The 26,665-nt window shown below is 41.8% G+C and overlaps 1 protein-coding gene and 1 long non-coding RNA gene across 12 annotated transcripts in view; one reads left to right on the forward strand and one right to left on the reverse strand.

Annotated features, from left to right (window-relative positions):
* Positions 1 to 13,663: 13,663 nt before the first annotated feature.
* Positions 13,664 to 17,349, reverse strand: LOC109553793 (uncharacterized). Its single transcript, XR_002180096.2, has 2 exons — positions 17,220 to 17,349; positions 13,664 to 16,804 (listed from the first exon to the last, which is right to left on the reverse strand). It is a non-coding gene; the product is annotated as an uncharacterized lncRNA (long non-coding RNA).
* The window catches only part of WASHC2A (WASH complex subunit 2A), a 45,529-nt gene continuing 36,147 nt past the window's right edge, over positions 17,284 to 26,665 (forward strand). For all 11 annotated transcript variants that reach the window (XM_070782066.1, XM_070782072.1, XM_070782070.1 and 8 more), the window contains exons 1-5: positions 17,284 to 17,421; positions 17,507 to 17,629; positions 18,403 to 18,567; positions 24,181 to 24,243; positions 26,087 to 26,260. In XM_070782066.1, coding sequence (XP_070638167.1) covers positions 17,419 to 17,421; positions 17,507 to 17,629; positions 18,403 to 18,567; positions 24,181 to 24,243; positions 26,087 to 26,260 — 528 coding nt within the window. In that variant the 5' untranslated portion in view covers positions 17,284 to 17,418. The remainder of the gene's footprint in view (positions 17,422 to 17,506; positions 17,630 to 18,402; positions 18,568 to 24,180; positions 24,244 to 26,086; positions 26,261 to 26,665) is intronic.

Below are 26,665 nucleotides of genomic sequence, written 5' to 3' on the forward strand. Positions count from 1 at the left end.
AGTAGACCTGGTCTTTACAAGGATGTATCTTGCCTGAGGACAGTGTTACCTTAAAATGTAAATTAATGGAGTAGGTCTGATGAGGTCTTTACAACCTCCAGACATTCTTTGGATTCATTGGAGAGTATATAACTTCATTGTCAACACTAGCAAGCGGGTTCTCTTTCTACCCCCTTCTGATGCCTATGTCAGAAGCTTTCTCTATCTCCTTTATACTTTAATAAAACTTTATTACACAAAAGCTCCGAGCGATCAAGCCTCGTCTCTGGCCCCGGATTGAATTCTTCTCCTCCAGGGGCCAAGAATCCCGGTGTATTCGCGTGATTCAACAACAACCTTTCAATGGTTGTGTGGTTAATACACTGAGGGACTGGCCCATGACCAGTGAGGAGCAGTCGACGACTGAGTCTATTATTGGAATAAACAATGACCAGGGGTACCGGCTAACTTAGAATGTGATTTCGCCAATTGCCTGATCTTGGAGGAGACAAATGATTGTGGGCGGGCAGGTCTTTCTGGGGAAAAGCTGCCCTTCCTTGTACTCTGAATAAAGACAGGGAGAGGTATCTGGTGGGCTTTGCTGAGAGTTCAGCTCTCCAAGAGCAGCCGCATAGATGGAGTTTGAGGTGTGTGATATTTAGTAGAGTTCAGCACCTGTGAAGAGAAGGAGACTAAAGCAGACGGGCAGACACAGCAAAGCCTCCACCTACCTGGGGGTGCCACAGAGCAACTGCGCCATCAGCGTCCACTTCAAACCAGAATGCTCAGGGCTTTGGACTCTACTTCACCTCGCTGCTGGATGAGGCTGCCCCAGGAAGGCAGCAGCCCGGGGTGATCCAAGGTCACTCTGAAAGACCAGGGACCTCGAAGCAGCTGACAGCTGGAGGCCATCGACCACACTCCCTGAAGCTGGGCAGCAGGTTCTTCCTTTATGGGGGTGGGGAGTCTGTGGTCAGTGACTTTTTCTTAAATGTCAGTTGCAGCAGATGCTATCAATGCTTGTTCCACATCCCTTCAGCCCACGCTTGAGTTCATCTGTAGCCCTGGGGGATTCTTCCTGTGCAGGCTCATAGCTTCTACTCTTGGCTGTTAGGGTCAGTTCACTCTCAGCTACAGACAACACACACACACACACACACACACACACACACACACACACACCACATGAAAGAAAAGTGTGTTTTCAGATGTCAGATTCTGAGAAATTTGGAGGCCAGAATTTGCCACAGAGCTTTGAATTCAAGGAATGGACTGGCATTGTTGAAAGAAACTGACTCATTCGAGAGAAGAATTTGTACCTGCGTTTCTTGTGAATTTCTTGTGAAAGTTTCTTGTGAAAATTCCATTATCTTATAGTTATAACCTATCTGGATGGTGACACATAGGGGCTGGCATGTTCCCAGTTTTTCAGTCGCAGTGTTAGCTTTGGGGCTTCTTAGGATAGAAATCTGAGAAAGTTACTTCTTATCGAATTACCCATGAAATACATGGGCAAACAGTATTTGATGAAAGAAGAAGGAACTTCTTTAGATGTATTGGATGTTTATATTTTAGCTTTAAATTATGGCATGTACATATTGATTCTTCCTTAATCATCAGCTCACTGTTGTCAAAGTTCAGATTAACAATGCAAAGTGTTGCTTTGTAAAGAAAAACAGCTCTGCTGGTTTCCTGCTATAGGGCAAGTTACCCTGCTACTGGTTAAGGCCCCACAGAGACCTACACCCAACTCTGACCCTTTCAGTGTCATCCTTAAGATGTTAGGCCAGGGTCTTCAACTAAAAACCGGACAAAGCTAAGTGAAATACATGATCAGTTTCATGCTTATCCCAAAGGGATTCTAAACAAAGCTTAAAGGAGAGTCATACAATTAAGCTGATTGAATAGAATTAGCAAATCAAGATAAGGAAATAAGGCAGAAGAATTCATGGGTGTAAAAGGGCCATTGTAGCAACAATTAGAACTTGGGCAGGAGGAGGTTCCTGGTTTCCAGGGAGGCAAAAAAAAAAAAAAAAGAAGTTACATAATTCTTCTCAGAAAGGGAGAAGCATTCCAGATTCTTAACAGTTTCCATCCTGGATTTCTAAAATTTTTAAATAACAAAAAATTTTTTGAAGGTTTTAATTTTATAAAATAGGGGCTTCCCTGGTGGCTCAGTGGTAAAGAGCCCGTCTGTGAATACAGGAGACAAGGGTTTGTCTCTGGTCTGGGAAGATCACACGTGCTGTGGAGCAACTAAGCTCGTGCGCCACAGCTACTGAAGCCTTCGCAGCCTAAGCTTGTGCTGCTCGAGAGGCCACAGCTACCGAAGCCTGCGCGGCCTAAGCTTGTGCTGCACGAGAGGCCACAGCTACCGAAGCCTGGGCAGCCTAAGCTTGTGCTGCACGAGAGGCCACAGCTACCGAGGCCTGGGCGGCCTAAGTTTGTGCTGCTCGAGAGGCCACAGCTACCGAAGCCTGCTCGGCCTAAGCTTGTGCTGCTCGAGAGGCCACTGCGACAAGGAGACTGCACACGAGAGAGCAGCCCCGCTTGCCGCAACTAGAGAAAAGGCAGTACATCAGCAAAGACCCAGTACAATCCCAAATAATAGAAAAGTAAATAAAAAGTTTTTTAAAAACTCCTTGAAATCCCTTAAAAAATTTATAAAATAAATATCTCATGTGGAACTTTATGGTGGTCCGTCATATCCAACTCTACAGCCTCATGGACTATAGCCTGCCAGGCACCTCTGCCCGTGGAATTTTCCAGGCAAGAATGCTGCAGTGGGCTACCACACCCTCCTCCAGGGATGTGTCCAACCCAGGGAACCCTCCTCTCTCGCATCTCCTGCCTTAGCAGGTGGACTCTTTACCACTCACGCCACCTGGGAAGGCTTTACATGGCAGATTCTAATTGATTTCATTTGTATAACAGTTTTTGCAGCACAGAAGTGAATCTTGTATAATACCTGCAGATCTTATAGGGGAAAGAATATGGGTTTTAGTTTTAGGAAGACCTGCTTTTAAATCCCCCCAACTCTGTTCACTATTTGGGGGATCAGAGAAATTGTTTAATCTCTCAGAAAACAGAGATGATGGAATCTTTATTACAATTTTGTTGTGAGGATAACATAAAATACAATGCAAAATGAACAGTATCTGGCATATGAGAGGCTGTTTACTTTCCTTGCGTCAGCATGTCCTCTTCCTCGTTCCTTCTTCCCCCCGCTGATGTATCAGTTAGACTTCTGCTGGGAAAAGGACTGCACATATAGGTGGGTACAGGAGGTGGTGCTCCCAGAGGCTGCCAGTAACAGGGTGGCTTTCTAACCCCTAGGGGTGGGAACCATTACCAGAAGCCGTATCCATGGGAGACGGACCCCAAAAGAAGCCTTTTCTAAAGGAATACAGCTAAGGCAGGGAAGGAGCCAAGGTTATAATTTAAAGTCTCTGGTCTGTTTTGAGTTAGTTTTTTTGTTTTTTGGTTTTTTTTTTTGGCTGTTCCATGAGGCATGCAGGATCTTAGCTCCCTGACCAGGGATTGGACCCTTGTCCCTTGCGGTGGAGGCACAGAGTCTTAATCATTGTACAGCCAGATGGGTTGATTTTTGTATATAGTATAAAGTTCCACTTCATTCTTTGCATATGGATGTTCGGTTTTCCTAATACCAAATGGTAGTTTTCCCAATGCCAAAAGACTGCTCTTTCCTCATTGAATTGCGTGAACAGTCTTGTTAAAGATCACCTGGCCGTGTATATGAGGATCCATTCCCAGGCTCTCTGTTCTGTTGGTCTATCCGTTTGTCCTGTGCTAACATCACACTACCTTCATTACCTCGTAGACTTGTAGGAAGTTATGAAATAAACAGGTGTGAATCCTTCAACTTCGTTCTTTTTCAAGATTGCTTTGCCTTTGTGGGGTCCCTTGAGAGTCCATACGAATCTTAGGATGGGTTTTTCTATTTCTAAATTGCAAATTGCAAAAAAGTCTTTGCAGTTTTCATAGGTGTTGCATTGAGTCTGTAGATTGCTTTGGGCAGCATTGTTATCTTAACAATATTAAGATAATATTAGTCCTTCAATCCATAACATAGGATATGTTTCCATTTATTTGTGTCTTCTGTAATTTCTTTCAACAGTTTTGTGTAGTTTTTAGTGTAGAAGTCTTTTGCCATTTTTTTGCATACAAGACTTTAAATTTATTTTGAAGTATTTTATTCTATTTGATATTATTATAAATGGAATTGTTTTATTAATTTCTTTGGTATTGCCCATTGTTAGTATATAAAAATGCAATTAGTTTACATGAGTTCATCTTCTATCCTGACACTTTGCTGAATTTGTTTATTATCTCTAACAGATATTTTGTGCAATACTTAGGGATTTCTACTTTAGAGAAGGAAAAAATTTTCCCTTAACTCTCTTAAAGTTCCTTGCTGGGTTTGAAATAAACTAACAAAAACAGATTAACCAGAGAAAGGTGTATAAAAATTCATTTAGTATAAGTTTTATGATACAAGAGACTTTATAAGGAAACAAACAATCAAAGAAATAGAATTAAGTATATTTGTACTAGGAAAGAGTGGAAACAGTGACAGACTTTATTTTTTGGGGATCCAAAATCACTGTAGATGGTGACTGCTGCCATGAAATTAAAAGACGTTCGCTCCTTGGAAGAAAAGTTATGACCAACCTAGACAGCTTATTAAAAAGCAGAGACATTACTTTGCCAACAAAGATCCGTCTAGTCAAGGCTGTGGTTTTTCCAGTGGTAATGTATGGATGTGAGAGTTTGGACTATAAAGAAAGCTGAGCACCAAAGAATTGATGCTTTGAACTGTAGTGTTGGAGAAGACTCTTGAGAGTCCCTTGGACTGCAAGGAGATCCAACCAGTCCATCCTAAAGGAAATCAGTCCTCAATATTCATTGGAAGGACTGATGCTGAAGCTGAAACTCCGATACTTTGGCCATCTAATGTGAAGAACCGCCTCATTGAAAAAGACACTGATGGTGGGAAAGACTGAAGGCAGGAGGATAAGGAGACGACAGAGGATGAGATGGCTGGATGGCATCACCGACGCGATGGACATGAGTTTGAGTAAACTCCAGGAGTTGGTGAAGGACAGGGAGGCCTGGCGTGCTGCAGTCCACGGGGTCACAAAGAGTGGGACATGACTGAGCGACTGAATTGACTGGTACTCGGTTTAATGAAGTTGGTAGTCATGGAGGGAAATGATAGCTTACGTAGTAGGAGGTGGTTGTAGTACACTGGAGGCTTACGTAATAGGAGGTGGTTGTAGTACGCTGGAGGCTTACGTAATAGGAGGTGGTTGTAGTACGCTGGAGGAGACTTAGCCGGACCTTGTCATCAGTACTCCTCTTGGCATCCTTTGGTCATCAGAGATTAGGATGTTCCTTTTTGCCGGGTATAGAGAGGGCACATATGAGAGTTTTATTATCTGTTTCAGGGGAGAAGTGGGGAAAGATCAGCGTGACGTTGCTTCTGCTGTTTTCTCAAAATTCTGTAGCTTCCATTTCCCACGGTGCCATATTTTAGGGTAGCATATCCTGAGCCTCATCACTATATATAATATCATGTCATCTGCAGGGATAGTTTTGCACCTTCCTTTACATTTCAGAGGCATTTTATTTCTTTTATTGTCTAATTACTCTGTCTAGAACTTCTGTTACTGTGATGAACAGAAATGGCAAGAGCGGACATCCTTGTCTTGTTCCTGATTTTGAGGGAAAGCTCTCAGTCTTTCATTGAGCGTGATTTTAGCTGTGGGTTTTTTCCTGTATGACTTTTATTATGTTAAGGACACACACTCCTCTCGAATGTTTTCTACGCACCAAGCATTTCTAAGTGCTCTTCATGTACTATCTGCTTAATTGCGTATAACCCTGTGAAATAGGGATTGCTGCTGCGTCGCTTCAGTCGTGTCCGACTCTGTGCGACCCCAGAGACGGCAGCCCACCAGGCTCCCCCATCCCTGGGATTCTCCAGGCAAGAACGCTGGAGTGGGTTGCCATTTCCTTCTCCAATGCATGACAGTGAAAAGTGAAAGTGAAGTCGCTCAGTCGTGTCCGACTCTTAGCGATCCCATGGACTGCAGTCTACCAGGCTCCTCTGTCCATGGGATTTTCTAGGCAAAAGTACTGGAGTGGGGTGCCCTTGCCTTCAAATAAGAAAACAGACCCCCAAAATTTATTCTCTCCATAAGTGAAGTTTTTGCATGTAGTTTTTGCTTCACACATACTACATTGTATTTTTAGGAAAACAGTGAATTATTAGGATATATTAAGCATTAATTCTAAAACAAACTTTGTGGCATAATGAATCACACTGTATTGTGAATTTAGATCACTCATTCATTTATTAGATGGTGACTTACTGCAGTCCAGGAGTAGGCTCATGATTACTCTGTACTCTGAGTACTTAGTACACAATTGTAAACTGCTTGGATCCTTAAATACTTATTGATTTATAAATATTTATTAATTCCTCAGTTCAGTTCAGTTTAGTCGCTCAGTCGTGTCCAACTCTTTGCAACCCCATGAATCGCAGCACACCAGGCCTCCCTGTCCATCACCAACTCCCAGAGTTCCCAGATGGACTCCCAGATGGACTCAACTCATGTCCATCGAGTCGGTGATGCCATCCAGCCATCTCATCCTCTGTCATCCCCTTCTCCTCCTGCCCCTAATCCCTCCCAGCATCAGAGTCTTTTCCAATTATTAATTCCTAATATGTGTAAAAATGATAAAAATTTTTTTTCCAGGTAAGAACAGCATTACCACTTTGTAACATACAACAGTTCAGTTAAATAGTCCAAGAATTCATCATTGCTTAGTTGTTAAGAACCAGCCACTTGGAGCCATATGGTCTGGATTCAAATACAGACTCTATTACTCGTGAGCTGTGTGACCTTGAAACAATTATTTCTCTTTTCTGTGTCTCTGTTTCTTCACCCTAAAATGAGGAGTGATGCAGACAAGCCTACACTCCACAGACCGGGGACACTCTACAAAGGGCCGGCCAGCACTCTCCAGAAAAGCCAAGGCCACGAAAGGAAACCAAAGAAAGCCAGACTGAGGCACCATTCCAGATTGAGGGAGCCTAAGAGACATACAACTGAACGCAACGTGAGGTTCTGGGTGGGATGCTGGGGCAGGAAAAGGCATCGCAGGGACAAATAATAATTGGCTATATGAATATAACAACTTCCTCCTCCCCCTGGAGATAATTCTGAGGCATGTGTTTGATTAGATCAGTTCAGTCACTCAGTCGTGTCCAACTTTTTGCGACCCCATGAATCGCAGCACACCAGGCCTCCCTGTCCATCACCAACTCCCAGAGTTCACTCAGACTCACATCCATCAGTCAGTGATGCCATCCAGCCATCTCATCCTCTGTCGTCCCCTTCTCCTCCTGCCCCCAATCCCTCCCAGCATCAGAGTCTTTTCCAATGAGTCAACTCTTCGCATGAGGTGGCCAAAGTACGGGAGTTTCAGCTTCAGCATCATTCCTTCCAAAGAAATCCCAGGGCTGATCTCCTTCAGAATGGACTGGTTGGATCTCCTTGCAGTCCAAGGGACTCTCAAGAGTCTTCTCCAACACCACAGTTCAAAAGCATCGATTCTTCGGCGCTCATGTGTTTGAAGGGTCTTTTAAAGATTCCCTGCAGGAGCAGGCTCCAGCCACTCACCATGATAGCTTGACTTTTAACCTTCCCTTCGTTGGCAGCTGCCTTCCAACCTCTGTTTGCTCACTCCCTGCCTAGAGTTCACTCTACTTTGCAATAAACTATCTGCTCCAAAGTCCTTCTCTCAAGGTCAGCTTCTAAGGGGACTGAAGCCAGGATATTTCTTTCCATCGATACGAAGCACAATGATAGCTGGAATTAATCAATGACAGTAGAGGTCTGAGGGGAGCTGGATGGGGACAGAAGAGGGGCTCCTGGGGTGTTTGCAATGGTCTGTTTCTTGATCTAAGTGCCGGTTCTATGGCTTTGTTCCATCTGTGAAAATTAGTTGAGCTCTATAGCTACAATAGGTGTGCTTTTCTATAGGTATATTATAATCCAAATAATTCTGTTAGTTTTGGCACAGTGTTTTTTGTTTTTACAGTAAAGAAATGATTAAAAAAAATCTTATTTACTGGCTTGGCAGTGAAAACACGGATAATATGTTTATATTAGCTAAAACAACCAATCATTTATATATATATATTTTTTTCTGGTTCACATATGGTCAAAAAAGAAGAAGAAACAAAGACCAGAAAGATGGGAACTTGGGCCCAGATGGCAAAAGAGAAGATGAGAAAAAGAAGATGAAGATGGCATAGTATTCACAGATCAAGGAAGCAAGAGATAACAATAAAAGTTATTTAAACAGATGTTTTTAATCTCCCTAGGGTCCAAATAGGTCATAAAGATTCCTCTCCAGGAAGACAAATAAAATATAATGTCTCTTAAATGTGGAATAGGAAAACAAAAACAAATCCAAACAAGCAGACAAACTTCCTCCTCAAAATGAACTCGTACCTATAAAGAACACATTGGTGGTTCCCAGGGGTGGAGGGTGGAGGGGTGTGAGAAGTGGGTGAAGGACGTCAAAAGGTACAAACTTCCAGTTATAAAATAAGTAAGTCATGGAAATGTAATTTACAGCATGGTGACTATAATTAATAATACTTATTTTATATTTGAAAGTTTCCAAGAGTAAATCTTATCAAAAAAGTACTCATCACAAGGAAAAAAATCTGTAACTATGTATTGTGATGCCGATTAAGTAGACCTACTGTGGTGATCATTTTGCAAAATACACAAACATCAAATCATTATGCCGTACACCCAAAACTAAATATACGTTGATTATATCTCAAAAATTCTTTAAAAAAACACTCTTCTCCAAAGCTTAGACGCACAGACATTCATAAGATCACCTTTATTTCTTATATTCAACAGAGAAAAATCCCTAAAATCTTTTCCTATATTCAATAAAGAAAAATTTATTTCAAGAGAAACTGCAGTCAGTGAGTCCCAGTTTATAAGGAAGTACATCTCGTTTCAAAGCATCATGTTACCACCCTGTGGCTTTTTGCCAGAGGACTCAAGATTTACAGGCAAGGCCCAGAGGCTATCTTCCACCGCATGTGCCCGGAGGTGAAGCATTAAGTCCAAACCTCAAAGGAGAGTCCTCACCGTTGTTGCAGATTGTAATGAGAGGCAAGGACACAGCTACCTGAACCGGCTCTACAAATTTTATTTTATTGTATTGAGCAACAGTATTCACAAGAAAAACAAGTAGATTATATTATCATGAGATTTGGAATTATTTATCCGTTACTCCTTTAAAGTATTCCTCATAGATATTAACCCTCCTTTTTTTAAAAACAGGAGATTCAGATTGACTTACATAAACTAAATTGAATTATTTAGTGTACTGACCCTAAAACATCATTTCACGTTAAAATGTCACAGCATGGGCATGTGAACACACACACACACACACTCACAAAGCCACGTACCTACTTTGAGCCGACGTCTGATACTCTCCACTACCCTAAGTAAAAAGCAAAGCTTTTGCTGAGATTTTTTAAAAAATGTATTAATATTTTAGGGATTTAAGATTATGCAATAAAGATAGTCTGAAAATTACTCATGTCCAGGTCCTATCCTTATACCTGATAAAACAGATATAAGAATTAAATCTCTGGGGTCACGCCTGAGCTTGAAATCATGAGGAGGGAGTGCTTGAGAGTACAGAAACACACAGCGAGGTCCCCCAAGAAAGAGACTGACAGCAAGCCAGGACAGAGGACAAGGCCTCGGGCAACCCGAGTCTACACCCACAAGGAGGTTCTGCTGAATTCTGAAGCAGGCGGGAGAACTCTAAACCAGAATTAGTGTACAGTCAGAAGTGCCAGTGTCAGAGGAAGCCCTGAGCAAACGGAAGATGCTATACATGATCAGTAGATTATTAAAACAAGTTCATTTAGCATCTTAGCACCACAAAGAAAAACAAACTTGTGGGACCTTGTGTTTGATACTTTGGAGTTAAGTTTCCACTGTTAACTCAAGTTCAACTTATGGTTCTTTATGAGCCATAGACTATTATTCAGTGCATTTAAGAAAGTTATGTTATTTGTCAACTATTATTTCTGTAGGCATTTTTTATTTCTCCTATTTACCCAACTAAAGAAATACTGTTTTATTAAGCCAGGTGTTGAAGAGGTCTGCAAAAATGTAAGCCAATGCACTCTCTGACTAAATTGCTTTTGTGAACATATAATTAATTTTTCATGAAAATATGTAATTTATGCTGATATGCAATGAATTTATTATTGTTATAATAAATTAATAATTTTTTTAAAAAAGCAAAATAAAACCAAAGATTTATGAAAAAGAACCAATTACAAATGTTGATAATTTAAGCCCAAATTACTGAAAAGAAAAAAGTCAAATTATATTCTGAATAACAGAACAGACAAACTAAAGTGTAAATTAGCCAGCTGGGGATTAAGTTGAGAGGGTCTTATAGAATAGTACAAAGAAGAAAGGAAAATGAAAAAGTTAAGAGACATAAAGAACAGATAAGGACATTTTAGCTTTCACTTAGGAATTCCAGAAGGAGAGAATAGAGAGAAAGGAGGAGAAAATATGTAGTCAATGGCCAAGTGTTCCCCAGAAGTGAAGAAAGCTATAAAATTTCAGCACTTCAAAATAAAGGGAAAAAAACGCTGAAAGTTACCAAAGCAGAAAGATGGTCTAAAGAAATAAGGATCAGATTTTCATTGTCAATTTCATTAGCAACACTATATACAAGAAGACGATGAGGCAATACTTTCAACGAGCTATTGAAAAGTCACTGTCATTTTAGAATTCTACACTCAGAGATAGTGTCACTTAAAAGCACAGGTGAAGAGGCATATTTTAAGCATTCAGCCTCTAAGAAAGTTCAGCACCAGCAGATTCTCACTGGAACAAGTACTCAAGGTGTACACCCACACAGGACAAAGACTGAAGGAATCCGGAAGAAAAAGCAGTATGAAAAAAGTAATCTCAACCACTGCGTCAGCTATTCCTATAGTTTAAGACTAAGTTAGTACTGATTACCAAAAATGTTTACAAGAACAATCTAGAATTAGAATTCTGGTTGATCTCAATGGAGGATTTGGGGAGAAGGGAAACAGCAGAAGGAAGTGAAAATGTCCTGTTTGGGACGAGTATATGTCTACTGATTAACTTTAGATTTTGTTAGGCAAGTATAACTTTCTGTGTGGATATAAAAAATTGAGTAAAAAAATAGCAATGGAATATATAAATTTCACACCAGCAGAGGAAAAAAAATGGAACAAAGAAAATTTAATCAACCCAACAGAAATCAGGAATGGGGAGGAAAAAGAATCAAAAGGAGACCACAGGAAATAGCAAATGCAAAGTAAGAGAACATGGTTAAATTCAAACAAACGATTGACTGTAATAAGAAAAAAATTTAAAGTGAATTAAAAAAATGGGAGATTTGTGTGAAAAAACTATTTGAGGAAAAGGAAAATTGCCAATAAGCTAAGGAAAAGATGCTCAATCTCCCTAGTTATGAAGGAAATACAAATATATGGCACCGAGATGCCATTTTTACTGATCAGATTGCAAATATTTTAATTTTGATAATAGCACAAGTTAGTTAGAAAGTTGGACAGTTACACCCTCATAGACCACCATTGGAGGTGTATTTTGGCACAAGCTGGAGAACAATTTAGCATATCTATTAAAATAAAAATATTTGCATATGGGTGCAAGGAAGCATAGTCAAGGATATCTAGCAGCTTGCCTTGTAACAGTGAGATATTAGAAAGAACCTAAGTAAGTGAGGTAACAACTAAATAAGCCATAGCATGTTCTTACTGCAGAATACTTCACAGTAGTTAAAAAGAATAGTTTAGCTTCTGATAGTATGGAGAGGTATATTGTGAATATTTAAAAATATGCACAATGAAAGGTACAGAATCCGTGTCCATGTGTGCAGGCAGGGACACTTAGTCATGTTTGACTTTTTGTGACCCTTTGGACTGTATCCCGCCAGGCTCCTCTATCCATGGGATTTTTCAGGCAAGACTACTTGGAGTGGTGTGCCATTTCCTCCTCTAGGGGATCTTCCTGACCTGGGGATTGAACCCAAGTTTCCTGCGTCCCCTGAATTGCAGGCGGATTCTTTACTACTGAGCCATCAGGGAAGCAGTTTACATGTGTAAAACCACATAAATAAATCCTTTATGTATAGATCAGATAGATAGATAGGTAGACACATATAAACAAACACACAGAAAAAGCTCTGAAAACTTAAACATCAGATGGCATTGAAACATGTAAAATTATCATGTATGAAACGAGATGCCAGTCCAGGTTCAATGCACGATACTGGATGCTTGGGGCTAGTGCACTGGGACGACCCACAGGGATGGTATGGGGAGGGAGGAGGGAGGAGGGTTCAGGATGGGGAGCACATGTATACCTGTGATGGATTCATTTTGATATTTGGCAAAACTAATACAATTATGTAAAGTTTAAAAATAAAATAAAATTAAAAAAAAAAAGGTCATCTCTAAGGGATGAGCTCAGATGAAGAGTGGGGTGAGCGGTACATGTTGGCTTGTGGGGAGAGTTTGGAGTGGGGTACATACCAGGGCTTTAGTCTTCTTTGTAAAGTCTGATTTTACTTTCAAAGTCTGATTATTTGCTGAATGAGTTTGATTACAGTTCTTTTCCTTCTGGACACGCTTGCCTTTGCATAGACGGCAGATCTGCTAACCTAGACTAGCTATGCATTCAGGGAATGGGCTGTGTAGGCAAGTGGCTTACCAACCTTCGCACAACAGGATGCACGCTCTCTCTCTCCTCCCTCCCTTCTACCGCACAGTACTCACCAGACGCTGGGATCTTAAGGAAGGAGAGGCGTCCGCCATACTCAGCTGTGGACTAAGGATGGTAGCACCCACTCTTGAATATGCAGGTTACTAGCACCTTGCTAAGCAAAGGCGTGTGTGTGTTTGCGTGTGTGTGTGTGTGTGTGTGTGTGTGTGTGTGAAAGTCGTCTTTTACATAAGCAGGCTGGAAAAATTATACTTCAGGTAAGGTTTCAGTGACACAATGAAACCGACCCAATAGTTTCTAGACTATTAAAGCTTTTCTGTGACCTCTCTTGAGCTATCCACTTTCCGAGCTCTAGCATATAATATCAAGAAAAGGGGAAATCCGGAAGCACACTCAGAACAACTCTTTATGTCACTAATTAGTATCAGGCTTACGCATTTTGCTAGTTTAAATTTGTCCCTTCTTTCCAATCAACTGCTTATAAATCCTTCTGTTTGGCAACCTGGAAAATTTAATTTGCTCTTCTAAAATGATGCTGTTGTAGAAATAAAATACTTACGAGAACACTAAATTCAAATTTCATACTGCAAAGTCTAAAGTATTTCCTCTCTAGCCCCACAGCCCTCAGAACTTTATCCATATTCTGAAACCCCAGTATTAAGTCAAAATTTGCAGAATCTATTTGGAATTTACATTTTGAATTTTTACAGTACTGCTGATTGTATTGTAATGATAGCTTACTGTGAATGATGTTGGATTCCTGATCTCCGAAGATTTAGCTTTGCTACCAGGCTTGATTACTCAAGAGCTTTCATGTAGCAGGGTTTTATTAAAGTATAAAAAGGGACAGAGAAAGCTTCTGACATAGACATCAGAATGGGGACAGAGGCAGTGCCCCCACTCACTAGCCTGATCAAGGCCTTATATACTTTTACCAGGCGCACTCCCACAATATACGTCTTAAATTAACAAGATTAGAGCTAATAATAGAAAGGTCTTACCAGACTCACTCCCACAACATATGTCTTAAGATAACAAGATTAGTCAGAAAACCTCCTTAAGGAGAAACTTGTCCTTAAGGAAATACATTGTTATATTGACTAAGACAAAACAATGGAGAAGATAACGTTTGTACTTTTCTCCTGGAGAGCCTCAGACTCCTTTCTCCTCCTCAAGGGCTCCAGACACCTTTCTCCTCCTTGGGGACCCTGGACTTCTTATCAACCTGCCTGGGAGTGGACTCTCTCAGTACCACTGGTTCTATTTCTTTCTCCCCTTTGAAGTTCCTAATGCAGTGGCTACTGGTTACTTAACTGACTAGACTCTCAAAGTTCCTGGTGTATAAACATCATTAATGCTTGATCCCCTGAACTTGTGTTGGCTTGGTGCCTGGACAATGACTGGGCAGACCCCTCTCCTTCTCCCCTGTGGTCCAGTGGTCCAGGGGGCTGCAAGGAAACTGCGGAGTCCTGCTATGTCTGGGCCCCCCTAAAGCCCACAGTTCAAGAGAGGGCTACTTCAGTTTCTAAGCCTAAGCAATTTTCTTCCACTACCATGCAAAGGGTTTGACCCTAATACATTGCACTCCCACCGAAGACCCTCTACATAAATTGTAGGGCCCAGTTCCTGGCTTCCATGGGAGCCTCCCAAAGCAAAACTTGGCCTCTCTCCTCTATGACAACCTTTCTTAGTGACTTTTCATATGGCACAGAGACACACTGGCTCACAAGGTTGGCCATGCAGCTGTACTGCTCACCAGGGAATTCAGCCTGGCTCTTTATTCCAACACTCTTTAGTTTGAGGAGTCTGGGCATCACCTGGGAGCTTGTCAGAAATGCAATGTCTCAGGCCCCATCTTGTACCTGTTCCTTTAGAATCCGCATTTTAGCAAGATCCCCGTGGAGACACCTCAGGACAGAAAATAAAGCTGAGAGGGTGAAATGGCATGGTGGGGCATTGAGAGACTTGGGTTAGTTGAGAAAAGACCAGGGAATAACAGAGGGACTTGGAAGTTTAAGAGGCAGCTCTGTTACAGTCCACAGTGAGAAGTCAGCAGTTTCATTTGATAAGGTCCAGGGTGTGGGTAATTGAGGGGCTCTGAGAATTGGAATGCAGATTAAGGTACATTGAGGCCAAGCTTACCCACGTGCCCACTGAAGTTGTCCATGATGATGTCAGAGGAGATGTAAGTTTGGTAATTGGCTCGGCCCAGTTTTACCAACCAAATTCTAAAGCGGTTTTATTTATTAAAAATATTTTAAATGAATGTGAAGGAATGGCCAGGAGGTTGGCAGATGCAACTTAAAAGTGAAGTTGCTTCAAGAAAGTAAGACTAGCTATGGAGCAACGAAGTGGCTGATAGCGTGGCTCCAGGCACCGCTTGTTTACTGCTTTGTCTAAGTCACTTAACCTCTCTGTGCCTCTTATTTCCTCAACTATGATGCAAGCATCAGAGTACCTGCTTCACACAGTCATTGTGAGAATTAAATGAAGTAGTATGTATCAAGTAGTAAATTCTTAGTACTTCAAACATGCTATATATTATTATACATGAGACATTATAAAACATAATATAATGTGATACTCTATGATGAATATTTGGGAAAAGTGTGACGGTGTTAGTTTCTCAGTCATGTCCGACTCTTCGGGACATGGACTGCAGCCCACCAGGCTCCCCTGTCATGAATTCTCCAGGCACGAATAGTGGGGTGGGTGACCATTCCCTTCTCCAGGGGATCGTCCCAATCCAGAGATGGAACCAGGCTCTCCCGCATTACAGGCAGATTGCTTACTCTCTGAACCACCAGTGAAGCCTGGATATTTGTGCAAACTTGTAGAAAATAACTGAGGTGGTGGTGGTGGTTTAGTCGATAAGTTGTATCTGACTCTTGTGACCTCATGGACTGTAGCCTGCCAGACTCCCCCTCCATGGGATTTTCTAGGCTGGAATATTGGAGTAGGTTGCCATTTCCTTCCCCAGGGGATCTTCCCAATCGGGGATAGAACCCGGGTCTCCTGCATTGCAGGCAGATTCTTTAGGAACTGAGCTAGGAGGTAAGCCCCACCCAAATAACTGAGGAGGGGCACTCAAAACTATCCTTGGGGTAATCAGGGAAGTCTTCACTCAAGGCAAACACAAAACATAGGGCAAGAGTTTGATAAACAAAGGGCATAGAAAACACGGGAAGAGCTACGTTTAATGCTTACAGTATGGCAGGCACCCTGGTACTTCACAAATACCACATTTACCACATTTAACACCACATTCCTGAAAGACAGGTAACTGACAAGGATTAAATAACTTGCCCATGGGCACATAGGAATGGAAAGAAATTGGAATCTTCATTTTAAAAGGTAAGTTGGTCTGGCAGAAGAAGGTCTCTGCAGATGGACCTTCGGGGAAGTGTGAGGCAGAGCAGCTGAATCACTGAGCGCTCCTGGGAAGCCGGGAAAGCTGAGAATGGATTCACAGGCAGGGGTCAGATTACAAATGGATTTTGCCTGTCATACGAGAAATTTGGACTTGAATCTGAGGGCATTGCCTACGGAGTAAAGGATTTAGGGAGTAAAGGATTTTAAGGAGGCCCTACCCAGTGAGTTGAAACCGCGCATGTCCTTAAAAGCAGGAGGATAACGAGATAGATCAATCTCCAGTAAATCTGGGTTTCTGTGTGCTGATCCAGTGACAGTAAGCGGAGATGTAGCAAGGAAGAGGCGCAGCAGCTGCGAGCTCTTCTGCACACATCTCCGGACGTTTAAAGCTCTTTGGATGGGTTTTCCAAGATCCTTTTGGCTCCCCTCTGAACACATCTGGTTCCCTGCGTACTTCCGGACTAATTACGCGCCGGCCACTCGGGCCCTTCAGCTGAAGCTCAACTTGACTCATGCACCCCTTCAGCGCCCCCTGGCTTCCGCAGTCTTCCTGTTTTGTTTTGTTTTGTTTTTCTTTTCTAAAGTGAAACAGATTAAAAAAATTATTAAAGTATAGTTGACTTACAGTGTTTTAATTTCTGCTGTACACCAGAGTGAGGGTTATACACATATACATTCTTTTTCATATTCTTTTCCATTACGAGTTACCACAGGATATTGAATATAGTTTCCTAGGACCGCGTCGTTTATCCGTTAAATCTGTAATAGTTTGCATCTGCTAACCCCAAACTCCCAATCCATTCCTCCCCTGACCCCCTACCCCTTTGACAACCACCAGTTTGTTCTCTGCATTTGCGACTCTGTTTCACATACAGTTCATTTGTGTCGTTCCACATACAGTTTCTGCATGTAAGTGATATCATATATCTGCCTTTCTCCTTTTCTCTTAGCTCCTTCTGTGGGATCATCGCTAGATCCATGCACGTGACTCACCCGCAGCCAGCTGGCGCAGCCTCCCTTCGGCGGCACGCCCCACATCCGGTCACGTGAGGGGCAGGTCACGGGGCGCTGTGGTCACGTGAGGCTGGTCACGTGCCAGGGCCGCACTGCTGGGGGCTAGGCTTCCGGAGACGTTGGGGGCTCGGCGGGTGCGGTCCTGCGGCTTCGGAGCCCACCAAACTGCACAGCCGGGATGGTGAGGGCGGCGCTCTGGGTTGGGGCTGGGCCGCGTCCGCCGCCTCCCCGGAGCTCAGCCCCTCTTCTCGTCCTTCCCGCTGCAGATGAACCGGACCACCCCCGACCAGGAGCGAGCGCCGGCGTCCGAGCCCGTGTGGGAGCGTCCCTGGTCGGTGGAGGAGATCCGCAGGAGCAGCCAGAGCTGGTCGCTGGCGGCCGACGCGGGCGTGAGAGGCGGGACCCGGGACGGGAGGGGAGGGCGGGCCGTCTGGGGGTGATGCGCGGCCTGCGAGCGGAGGACATCAGTCCCAGCCCCTCTCCACCCAGTCGATCCCGCTCTGTCTCTCGTGGACTAAATAACATCCCTTCTTGCTCTCGAAAACTTCCTGGCGGCAGTCCTCAGGCACTTGGGCGGATGCCGGCCGGTTGACTTACTGCCGCCCATCGCAGGGTGGTCTCTTCCTTGTTTGGTTTTTTCAGCCAGGCGCCGGCTCCATCCTGAGAGTTAGGCTTCCACCACGCCGCAGGCTTACAGTGGCGCCTCATAGGCGACTCCCTGTTGAGACCTGGACTGAGTGGGGTGGGAGACAAACCAGTATATGAATATCGTTGAGTAAGACACCTTAGGCCTGGGGCCCGACAAGCTCAGAGCCGTGATTCCAAAGTCCCATTTGCGTAGGAGTTTTGGATGAGTAGTGCTTTGTTATTTTGCCTCTCGTCTGTGATCCCTGAAGAATGACAACCAAACAGCACTTTAAAATTTCTCCGGAGACGAGACAGGAAGTGTCCATTGACTCACTGCCACTGTTCTGACGAGCTTTCTCAATGTTTTTCTGTGCTGCTTGGTCTTGGTACTGTCAAAAGCAGCATCCCTTTCCCATTCCAGCACGCACACACACCAAGGTGAAAGGAAGTGGCTGCTTCTCTGTTTTGATGTGCAGAATAGATGCGTGTAATAGACGCATATTGATACTACTGTATGTGTTTTTTTTTTAAATAGCTACTACAGTTTCTACAGGAATTTTCACAACAGACTATCTCTAGGACTCATGAAATCAAGAAACAGGTGGATGGACTAATTCGGGAGACTAAAGCCACAGATTGCCGCCTGCATAATGTCTTCAATGAGTTCCTTATGCTGTCTAATACCCAGTTCATTGAAAACGTGAGTTACTTAGTGACATCCGATTTTTAAAGAAATAATACTGTTAGAAGGAGCAGTAGTCACTGATATTAAGTGACCTATTGTTAGGTTCTCTTAAATTTTGGTGTAAGTAGTACTTCTTGGTAATTGATGTTCTCTCCCTTTTTATTAGTGAAGTTTACCTGTTTTTTCAAGCCTTTGAGAAAACCTAATGATAAAAATTTCCTGGTATTCCAGTGTTTTCATCCATTGTTAATTCTGGAGTTGTCAGCAGTTTTGGTGAATTGCATGGCCCTCCAACAAGCCTTGTTATCCTCTATAAGGAAAGCCATACACCTGGTCTGGTCCTCTGGCACCAGCATGTTATTAATTGTATGCATTATGTTCTGTTAAGTTATATTAAAAGCATGTGTGTGTCTACCTGGACTATTCTGAACTAATGCTTTGTTGTGCTGGCTGAAGCTGTGTCATAAAATCAACTCTAAACAGATTGTTGCACTTTAACCCAAGTGCAATTTTGTCGGTTTATCAAGTTTCAAAGTTTTAGATTCTAGGAACACGTAGATAAACTAGAGCCCCCTCTTAGAGAACATCACAATTTTCTGTAATAGTGTTATTCCAGAATAAAAAGGAATAAAATGTGGCTGGAGCTCCATGACTGTAGGGGAGATTATTCTAGAAGATGGAGAGGAAGCTTAGTTAAGCTGACCTGTGTTTCTCATAGAGTGACTAACTTTCTAAGTATCAGTGTTAGTTATACTGTGAAAAGAGGATTATTAAATTAGGCTATCTCCTGAGACTGTTAGATACAAAGTAATAAAAATGATTTTGAAAATTGCAAGATTATACAAAGATTTAGGATTGTTAAGAGGAGACTAAATATTGTCCTGCAGATATCTTATACAGCATGTTTGTATATTTTTAGTAACTGAGGTTGAAATGCCACTACTGGGCTTTTGGGTGAACCTGTGTGTAAAATAAAGATCTGAATAAAGGTTTTAAATATCTCTTTGCCTGTAACTTAAGATATAGCCGATCTTCTAGTTAAATCTGTAATCATTTTCTGGTCATCTGCGCAGAACGTCCGTGCTTGGTCCTGAGCATGTTCCTGTTGGGAGAGGCAGTCTACAGGACTCTCGTCTCCGCTTTAGTAGTGTGTGTGTGGTCCTATCACTTTTTCATCGCGCTGAATCCTGTGTCCTTTTCACTATATCTGTTGCTCTCATTCTGTACCTTTCTCGCTGGATCAGGTGCTTAGCTCTTCTCAGCAGTCAGCCTTGCAGCCCTAGAGTGGGCAAGGAGGAGAATTGGGAGCCGCCTTTTGTACCTGGTGTGCCTGTAGCACATTGATACTGGCTTGGTCCTGACTGGCACTTTGGGGGAAACGGGCATTATAAGCTTCTTTCTCTGAATAATAACCTTCAGGTCTTCTCTTTCCCCAGCTCTTCTTTTCTTTCCAAGTTTTCTTAGATTCTGAGTTTCTGATAATCTAATTTTTGTGGGAGGTTTTTTTGTTTACTTTTGTTTTTGTTGGTTATTTTTTGGTAATAGTTCATGATTTCTGTTCGCTCCTTGGATTCCCTACATCCATCTCTCTGTCTCCTTTGTTTTGTGCTTCTTCCGCTTCCAGTCTGCGGCCAAATTTCGCTCTAGATGTGCTTGTGGCCACTGCCAAGTCGAACTGGTTCCCAGACTTCCCTGTAATGCCACGTGTTACATGTTCTTTCCATTTGTGGTAGAGCGTCATGTTGTTAAAAGGATGGCTAACGCTTAATAAAACTGGAGGAATCTACCTGCTGATAATACATTTGGCAGTGATTTGGCTTTGCAAATGTTTTCTTCAAACCCTGACATCAGGACTCATGTATTGCAATTCGGTCTTAAATGATGGTGCTATTTGGTTTCACGGTAGTTTATTGGAAAAATACACAAAGTAATAGGTTTTTAGGTTTTAGTAACTGACCTCAGAGGCAGCTAGTAGATTGCGAACTGCATTATAGAGTTAGTGAAACTGAAAAGCAATCAAGACTTTTTAGGGCAAGAAAAATCAATACCTTTAGTAAAGGCTCACGAGGGGACTCTGAAGGAGGAGAAATGCTGATTAGCAGTGGCCAGTGCATCAGTGCGTTATCGGTAGGGAATACAGTTCTTGCAGCTTCATTAATCTGTTTCTTTAGGAATTTTGTCCTGAAACCTTGAGTGACCTAATTAACAACAACTTTCATAGCACTTCCTATGACTGTAATTCTACATCTATTGATATGGTTTGATGTGTTGAACTTCTCTACTAAATCAAGCCCCACATTTTTACTAAGTGTTATGTTCTTTGGGTTCACCGTGAGCCTGATACATAGAGACTCAGTGAATATTTGCATGAATTAATGAGAGATCATAAAAGTAAAGAGGACCATGGCTGTGTATAATGTGGGAGGAAATCTCAGCCCCTTGTCAGATTTTTCTCTTAATTCCTCACCTTCACCTCTTACCTCATCTCCCCAAGTGAGGAAAAGATTCTTCAAGTAGAAATATCAAAGATATTTGACAGTTGTGTGAATGGCTACCTGATTTTAAAATGATTGAGCAACCCATGAAGCTGTGAGTTCAGTCTGAAGGGTGAGGTGAGTCAGCATTGTTTACCTGCTTGTGAACTGAGTACTTGAGACGCGTGGTCCTGCCCACCCTTAAAAGCCCCCACGGGTTTTGTGTGCTTGCTGGCTGGTTTCCCAGATGCCATGTTGGCTTTCTGAAGCCTGCTGATGTCTCGTGAGGTGTTTTTAATGACAGGCAGGAGAAAAAGGAGGGTATTGATGCTGTTCAGACCTAAGCTTGAAGCTCAGTCTTTTAAGTTAAATGGTCTTGCTATTTAAAGTCTGAAGTGACCTTGGCAGCTGTCTTGTCTTAAAGTCTCAATTTTAAGATTTATTTGCCATTTTTTGTTCATGCCTTTGAAAATTACTCCCCTAATTTCTGGTCTTTGTAGAATGATTTTTTTTTTTTTTAATATGGAAAAAGAAGCAGCATATGAAATTTCAGATACTAAAGAAGAGCCTCTTAAGATTTTGACATGTATATTCCAAGTTCATTCCCATGCAGACATTGGACTTTAAGTTTTTCCCTTTGTTGTTGTAAGAATAATGGACACTTATAGTAGGAGAGGTAAATATGTATAAAAAGTATTAAAATGTGAAAAAATTTAAGCTACAGAAGTCAACTATAATTCTACCACCCCAAATTAACCAGCCGCTCAACACGTTGGCATATTTTTTTCTAATCGTATGTATGTGCATAACTTTAACCTTGTCTATATGTATGTATTTGCAGCCTGCCTTTTTCTTCATGTTAGCATATTATTTTATAAGCATTTTAACACATCTGTAAGATTTACTGAACTTAATTTCTGTTTCTATTTCATTTTATGGCTACCATTATTTAACAATCCCCCATACAAAACTTTTTAAGATAAAATATTTTGTGTATGTAGGAAAGAACAGATAATAACCACAAATGCTAATAATGTGCACTGCCTTATATTAACAGATTTTAATATTTTTTTTCCTCAGCTGTAAATATTTTGGGTGTGGGCTCGTTTGTTTTGCTGTCTCTTTACTCTTCTTATGTGGAGAGTATGTATATGGTCTTTGGGCGTGTATCGGTACGTGTGTGTGTAGTATGAGCTGGGGATCTCCTTTGTTTCTTTTCCATATAAGGTAACTTTTATCGTGTAGGTCTTTCCCTCAGTGACATACATGTGACTGTGTGTTCTTGTAAATATAAATAGGCTCACGTGGAACTGTGCGTCTGCCTCTTACCTCTGTCTTTTATTATCTTTATCTGCTGTAGTAAGTGTCACAATCTTAAATACCAGAGATTTCTAATAAGTCTTAATAGGGCAAATCTCTGTGACTTCTCTTTATTCATAATTTTCATAGTTATCCTTGGCTTTTTTACTTCTGTGAATTTGAGGATTATCTTGCTAATTTCCCCAGAAAAGTCTACTAGTATTTTGATTGGAATTGCAGAGAGTTACAGATTTGGTGTTTGTGATTTTGAATGTAAATCTGATGCCATGAGCATCTGACTGCTTGTATTTATTTTTCTTGGAACCAAATTTCAAGTAGAATTCTTGGGTTGGAAGATGTGAACATTTAAAAATAACACCGTTTAATCAGATTGACCTTGGGTTAGAAGATACGAACATTTGAAAATAACGTTGTCTAATCAGATTGATAGTTATTTTGAAAAGATGGGCGACCTCGTTCCATTGCTGGCAAAGGTCCGGGAAGTGGGCACTGGGGTGTGTTGCCATGGCAGTGAGAGTTGTTCCACACCGAGATCTAGAAGAAGCTCTGAAGAGTAAACCAGAGTTTTGTCCTTTGGCTTCGCAATCCTGTTTTTGAGAAGCCTGTAGAAATAAATGATCCATGGCCTAAGAATTTAGTACATATTTACAGTAGCTGGTTTGCACTAGCAAAAACTGGAAATGTCCTTAATGTTCTGTAATAGAGAATTCTTGAACTAACTATAGTCAACTTCATACCATAAAATATTATGTAGATATAAAAACAATTGAGTCAAATCTATATGCGTTGACCTAGAAAGTGGTTTATGAGAATATCAAGTGAAAAAGTGGGGCAGAAGGCTACGTGTCATATGAATGCAGTTTTGTTTCAAAGCTGGAAGGGCAGAAAACTGAATGTGTGCCTATGTCCGTATAAATTTGTGTAAGAGCCTTGGGAAACAAAGAGGAGCGCACACCAAACTTAATTATTCTGAGGATGAGGTTGGAGGCAGGGATGGAATTATTTTTAAATATATCTCTTCTGCAACTATCTTTATATTGACATTTTAATTTTAATTGACATAGGGTTTACACACTATAAAATACACCCTTTTAAAAGTGTAGAAGGCAGTAGATGTTAGTGTGTTCTTAGAGTTTTGTGACCATTACTTGTGTCTGATTCTAGAGCATTCTCATCACTGCACTATTTATAATGAGAATGTTTTGCTTTGGGAGTTTAGACAACAACAAATGGTTAAAAAAATGACCATGAGTTGCCAGAACGATGGCTCTGTATTAGAAAAGAGAAGCCGCCTGCCCAAGCTGTATGGGTGAGTCCCACGACCGGTCTTCTGACACGTCATTGGTGGGCTTGGCCTGCCTATTTTCTCATAAATGAGGTAATAAAAACGTATCAACCATTCTAAGCAACAGGATAAAAGTAACTTAGCTTCATGGCTTCTACTGTATAAATGTGAAAGCTCTTACACCTGGTGGGTAAGTTTTGCCACTTGACACACTCAGAGCCGCACGTCGAGGGCCTGTGCCAGTGCTCTGCCAGCGTTGTGTTAGATTAAACAAGAACATGTGAACTCTGGTTTCTTGTTAATTTTGTGACCATGGTCAACCATGAGATTGAAGGTTTTGTTTTGTTTTCATGTTTCCTAGTCTTTTGTGTCTTTTCTTTAAACTTAATTTTGGGCAAGTTGTCTACTCTTCTCTGCTTGGCCTCAGCCATTTCTTGAATAATCATTTCTTCTTGTCTTTGTCTTTTTAAATTGTATATTGAATTCTTACATCGTGATTGATTCCAAACGCTGTTTTTACTAAAAGCTGAACCTTGCTTCCGTGTTTAGCGTGTATATGATGAGGAGGTGGAGGAGCCGGTGCTCAAGACTGAGGCGGAAAAACCAGAACAGGTACTTGCTTTGAATTACTCTTCTCTTGGGCTCCTTTAGAGAAGAAAAGTAGTGATTTATGATACGGCTGCTGGAGGGAGAGGGGGGCAGGGAGATGGACTTCGGGAGAAATGGGAGAAGCTGGTTTTGACAGCTCAACAATTGAACTTGTTTGTTTCTGAAATTCATTGTATTAAGAAATGTGTAGATTAAGTTCCTGATTTCTGGCTTAAGAGTAGAGCAGAGGTGGGTAGAGATTTTCTGTAAAGGACCAGGTAAGAAATATTTTGTTTGCTGGCTGCATTGATTTCTATCCTTTGCTTCTTTTTCTTCTTTTCTTCCTCTCCTGTCCCTTCCCCTTCCTCCTTTAAAAATGTAAAAACCTTTCTTACCTTGATGGTTATTAAAAAAAAAAAACCAAAACGGGCCATACTGGGCAGTAGGTGGTGAGTTCTCTGAAGATTGTATATCCCTGTCATTTCAGGACTGTGCTGCTGCTTATTACTACCAGTTTAAGAATGAAAGTAAGAAGAAAGCCATGCTACTTGTCACTTATGAACGTGTAGACTAAGAAAGGGTACTAGCAACCAGCTACAGTTTTGCCTGTTTCTAGCCTTTAAAAATTTATTAAAAAAATTTTATTTTTAATGGATTTGCTAAACTGTTTTAAGTGTAGTAATTTCTGGTTAGACCAAGTCAAGATTCAGTTTAAAGTGATAGCTATTTAGTGAATTGTCTTTAAAAAATCCACAAGCATGTTTTTGCACACTTGGTACCATGTTAGCTGTTTAACTTAGAATCAAACGTACCAGAGTGCAAAAAAGACGCAGCCAAAACGAAAAAGTGAATTAGAAGACTTCTGCACTTGGGGTAGAAGTATCAAGCACCCCTCAGGTTTTCCCTTGGCTTTCAAAGCAGCAGTGTATGGGAACTTGCAGGGTCCAGTGCTCAAGACGCCACCGACCCAGGGTAGGGGCGCGGGTTGGGGAACGAAGATCCCACGTGGTGTGGCAGAAAAAGGGAAAACTGTATGGTTGGTTTCTGTAATTATATGTCAGCTTGCAGAATATTTGTGAGGAGAGGAAATGACACTAAATATATTCTGCAATACTTCCTGCAACTGATGACACAGTTGAGTGTGTGAGCACTGCTGTTCCAGGAAGTGGAGATGGGTGGAATATTTTCAGGAGGTTGGTGTTGTGTACAAAGTTCTGTCGAAGTGGGGGGCATTGTTCCAGGGTGACGTACAGGATAGGTTAGAGATGAAACCGACTCTCTCTCGGTTTGAAACAAGTTTATAAACTGTAATCGTCCAGTTATTTTTTTTAACTGTAATTGAAAAATAACGACTCTGCCTGGAGTATTTTCTTCTAAGTCTTAACCTCCGAAATTGTCCTAAGGACCATTGACCAAGGTTAGTGGGTACAGTCATGGCCAAGCTAAAACCCTAGGCCCTTTGTTCCTTCAGAAGCAGGGAGGGAAGGTGCCCTTGATGTCTTGTGATGTGCCATTCATTGTTCTTGGGCGCTTTTACATGGTCTACAGAGGCTGCTCCATCCCACCGTTGTGCTTTTGTTTTTGTGAATGATGAACCTGGAGTTCCAGAACCTTCTGTAGTTTGGTGCGTGTTCAGTGCATAGACACATTTGGGACTTAACACTCCAAAGTCGGTGCTGAGGCATTCAGCAAAATCTTTGACTTTCGACATTTTAACGTTGTAAATGATTAAGAACAACATTTTTAATTAAGTTTTTTTGGTTTTGTTTGTTTTTGAGCATGAGTCTAGGCTTCAGTGAACATTCCCAGTGTTTTATTAGGGTGGTATCAATATACTGGAGATCTTACTAAAAATTACTTTTTCTAGGAAAAGACCCGGGAACAGAAAGAAGTAGATCTGATTCCTAAAGTCCAGGAGGCCGTGAACTACGGTTTACAGGTGTTGGACAGTGCGTTTGAGCAACTAGATATAAAAGCGGGAAACTCAGACTCTGAAGAAGATGATGCTAATGAGCGGCTGGAATTGATCCTTGAGCCAAAGGTAAAGACACTCAACTGCAATACTCACTGTTACACCTGTTGTGATCTGGGTCCTTGGGCGCAGAATTGTTAAGATGGGGCCTTCAGCTGTAAGAAGTGACGGTGCCACTTATCGCTCTCATGTTGACTCCATCAGTCAGAAGGTGCTGTTCAGGAGCATCGATTGAGCACTTACTGGGTACTAGCGTGCCAAGTTGGGGGAGTACAGAGATGCAGGGCTTCATTCCTACTCTCAAGATGCTTGTCATAACCATACCAGATGGCCAGAGAAAGGCGGCAGTTACAAAAGTCACCATCATAGATGTTTTGACTTCTGCCTGGAGAAAGTAGGGTGAAGATGAGATTTGAATTGGGTTTCGAAGGATGAGGAGGCTCATGAGAGGCAGGGGTTGTTGGGAAATGGACA

The sequence above is a fragment of the Bos indicus genome, chromosome 28 (genome assembly GCF_029378745.1).
Source record: "Bos indicus isolate NIAB-ARS_2022 breed Sahiwal x Tharparkar chromosome 28, NIAB-ARS_B.indTharparkar_mat_pri_1.0, whole genome shotgun sequence".
NCBI lineage: Eukaryota > Metazoa > Chordata > Mammalia > Artiodactyla > Bovidae > Bos > Bos indicus.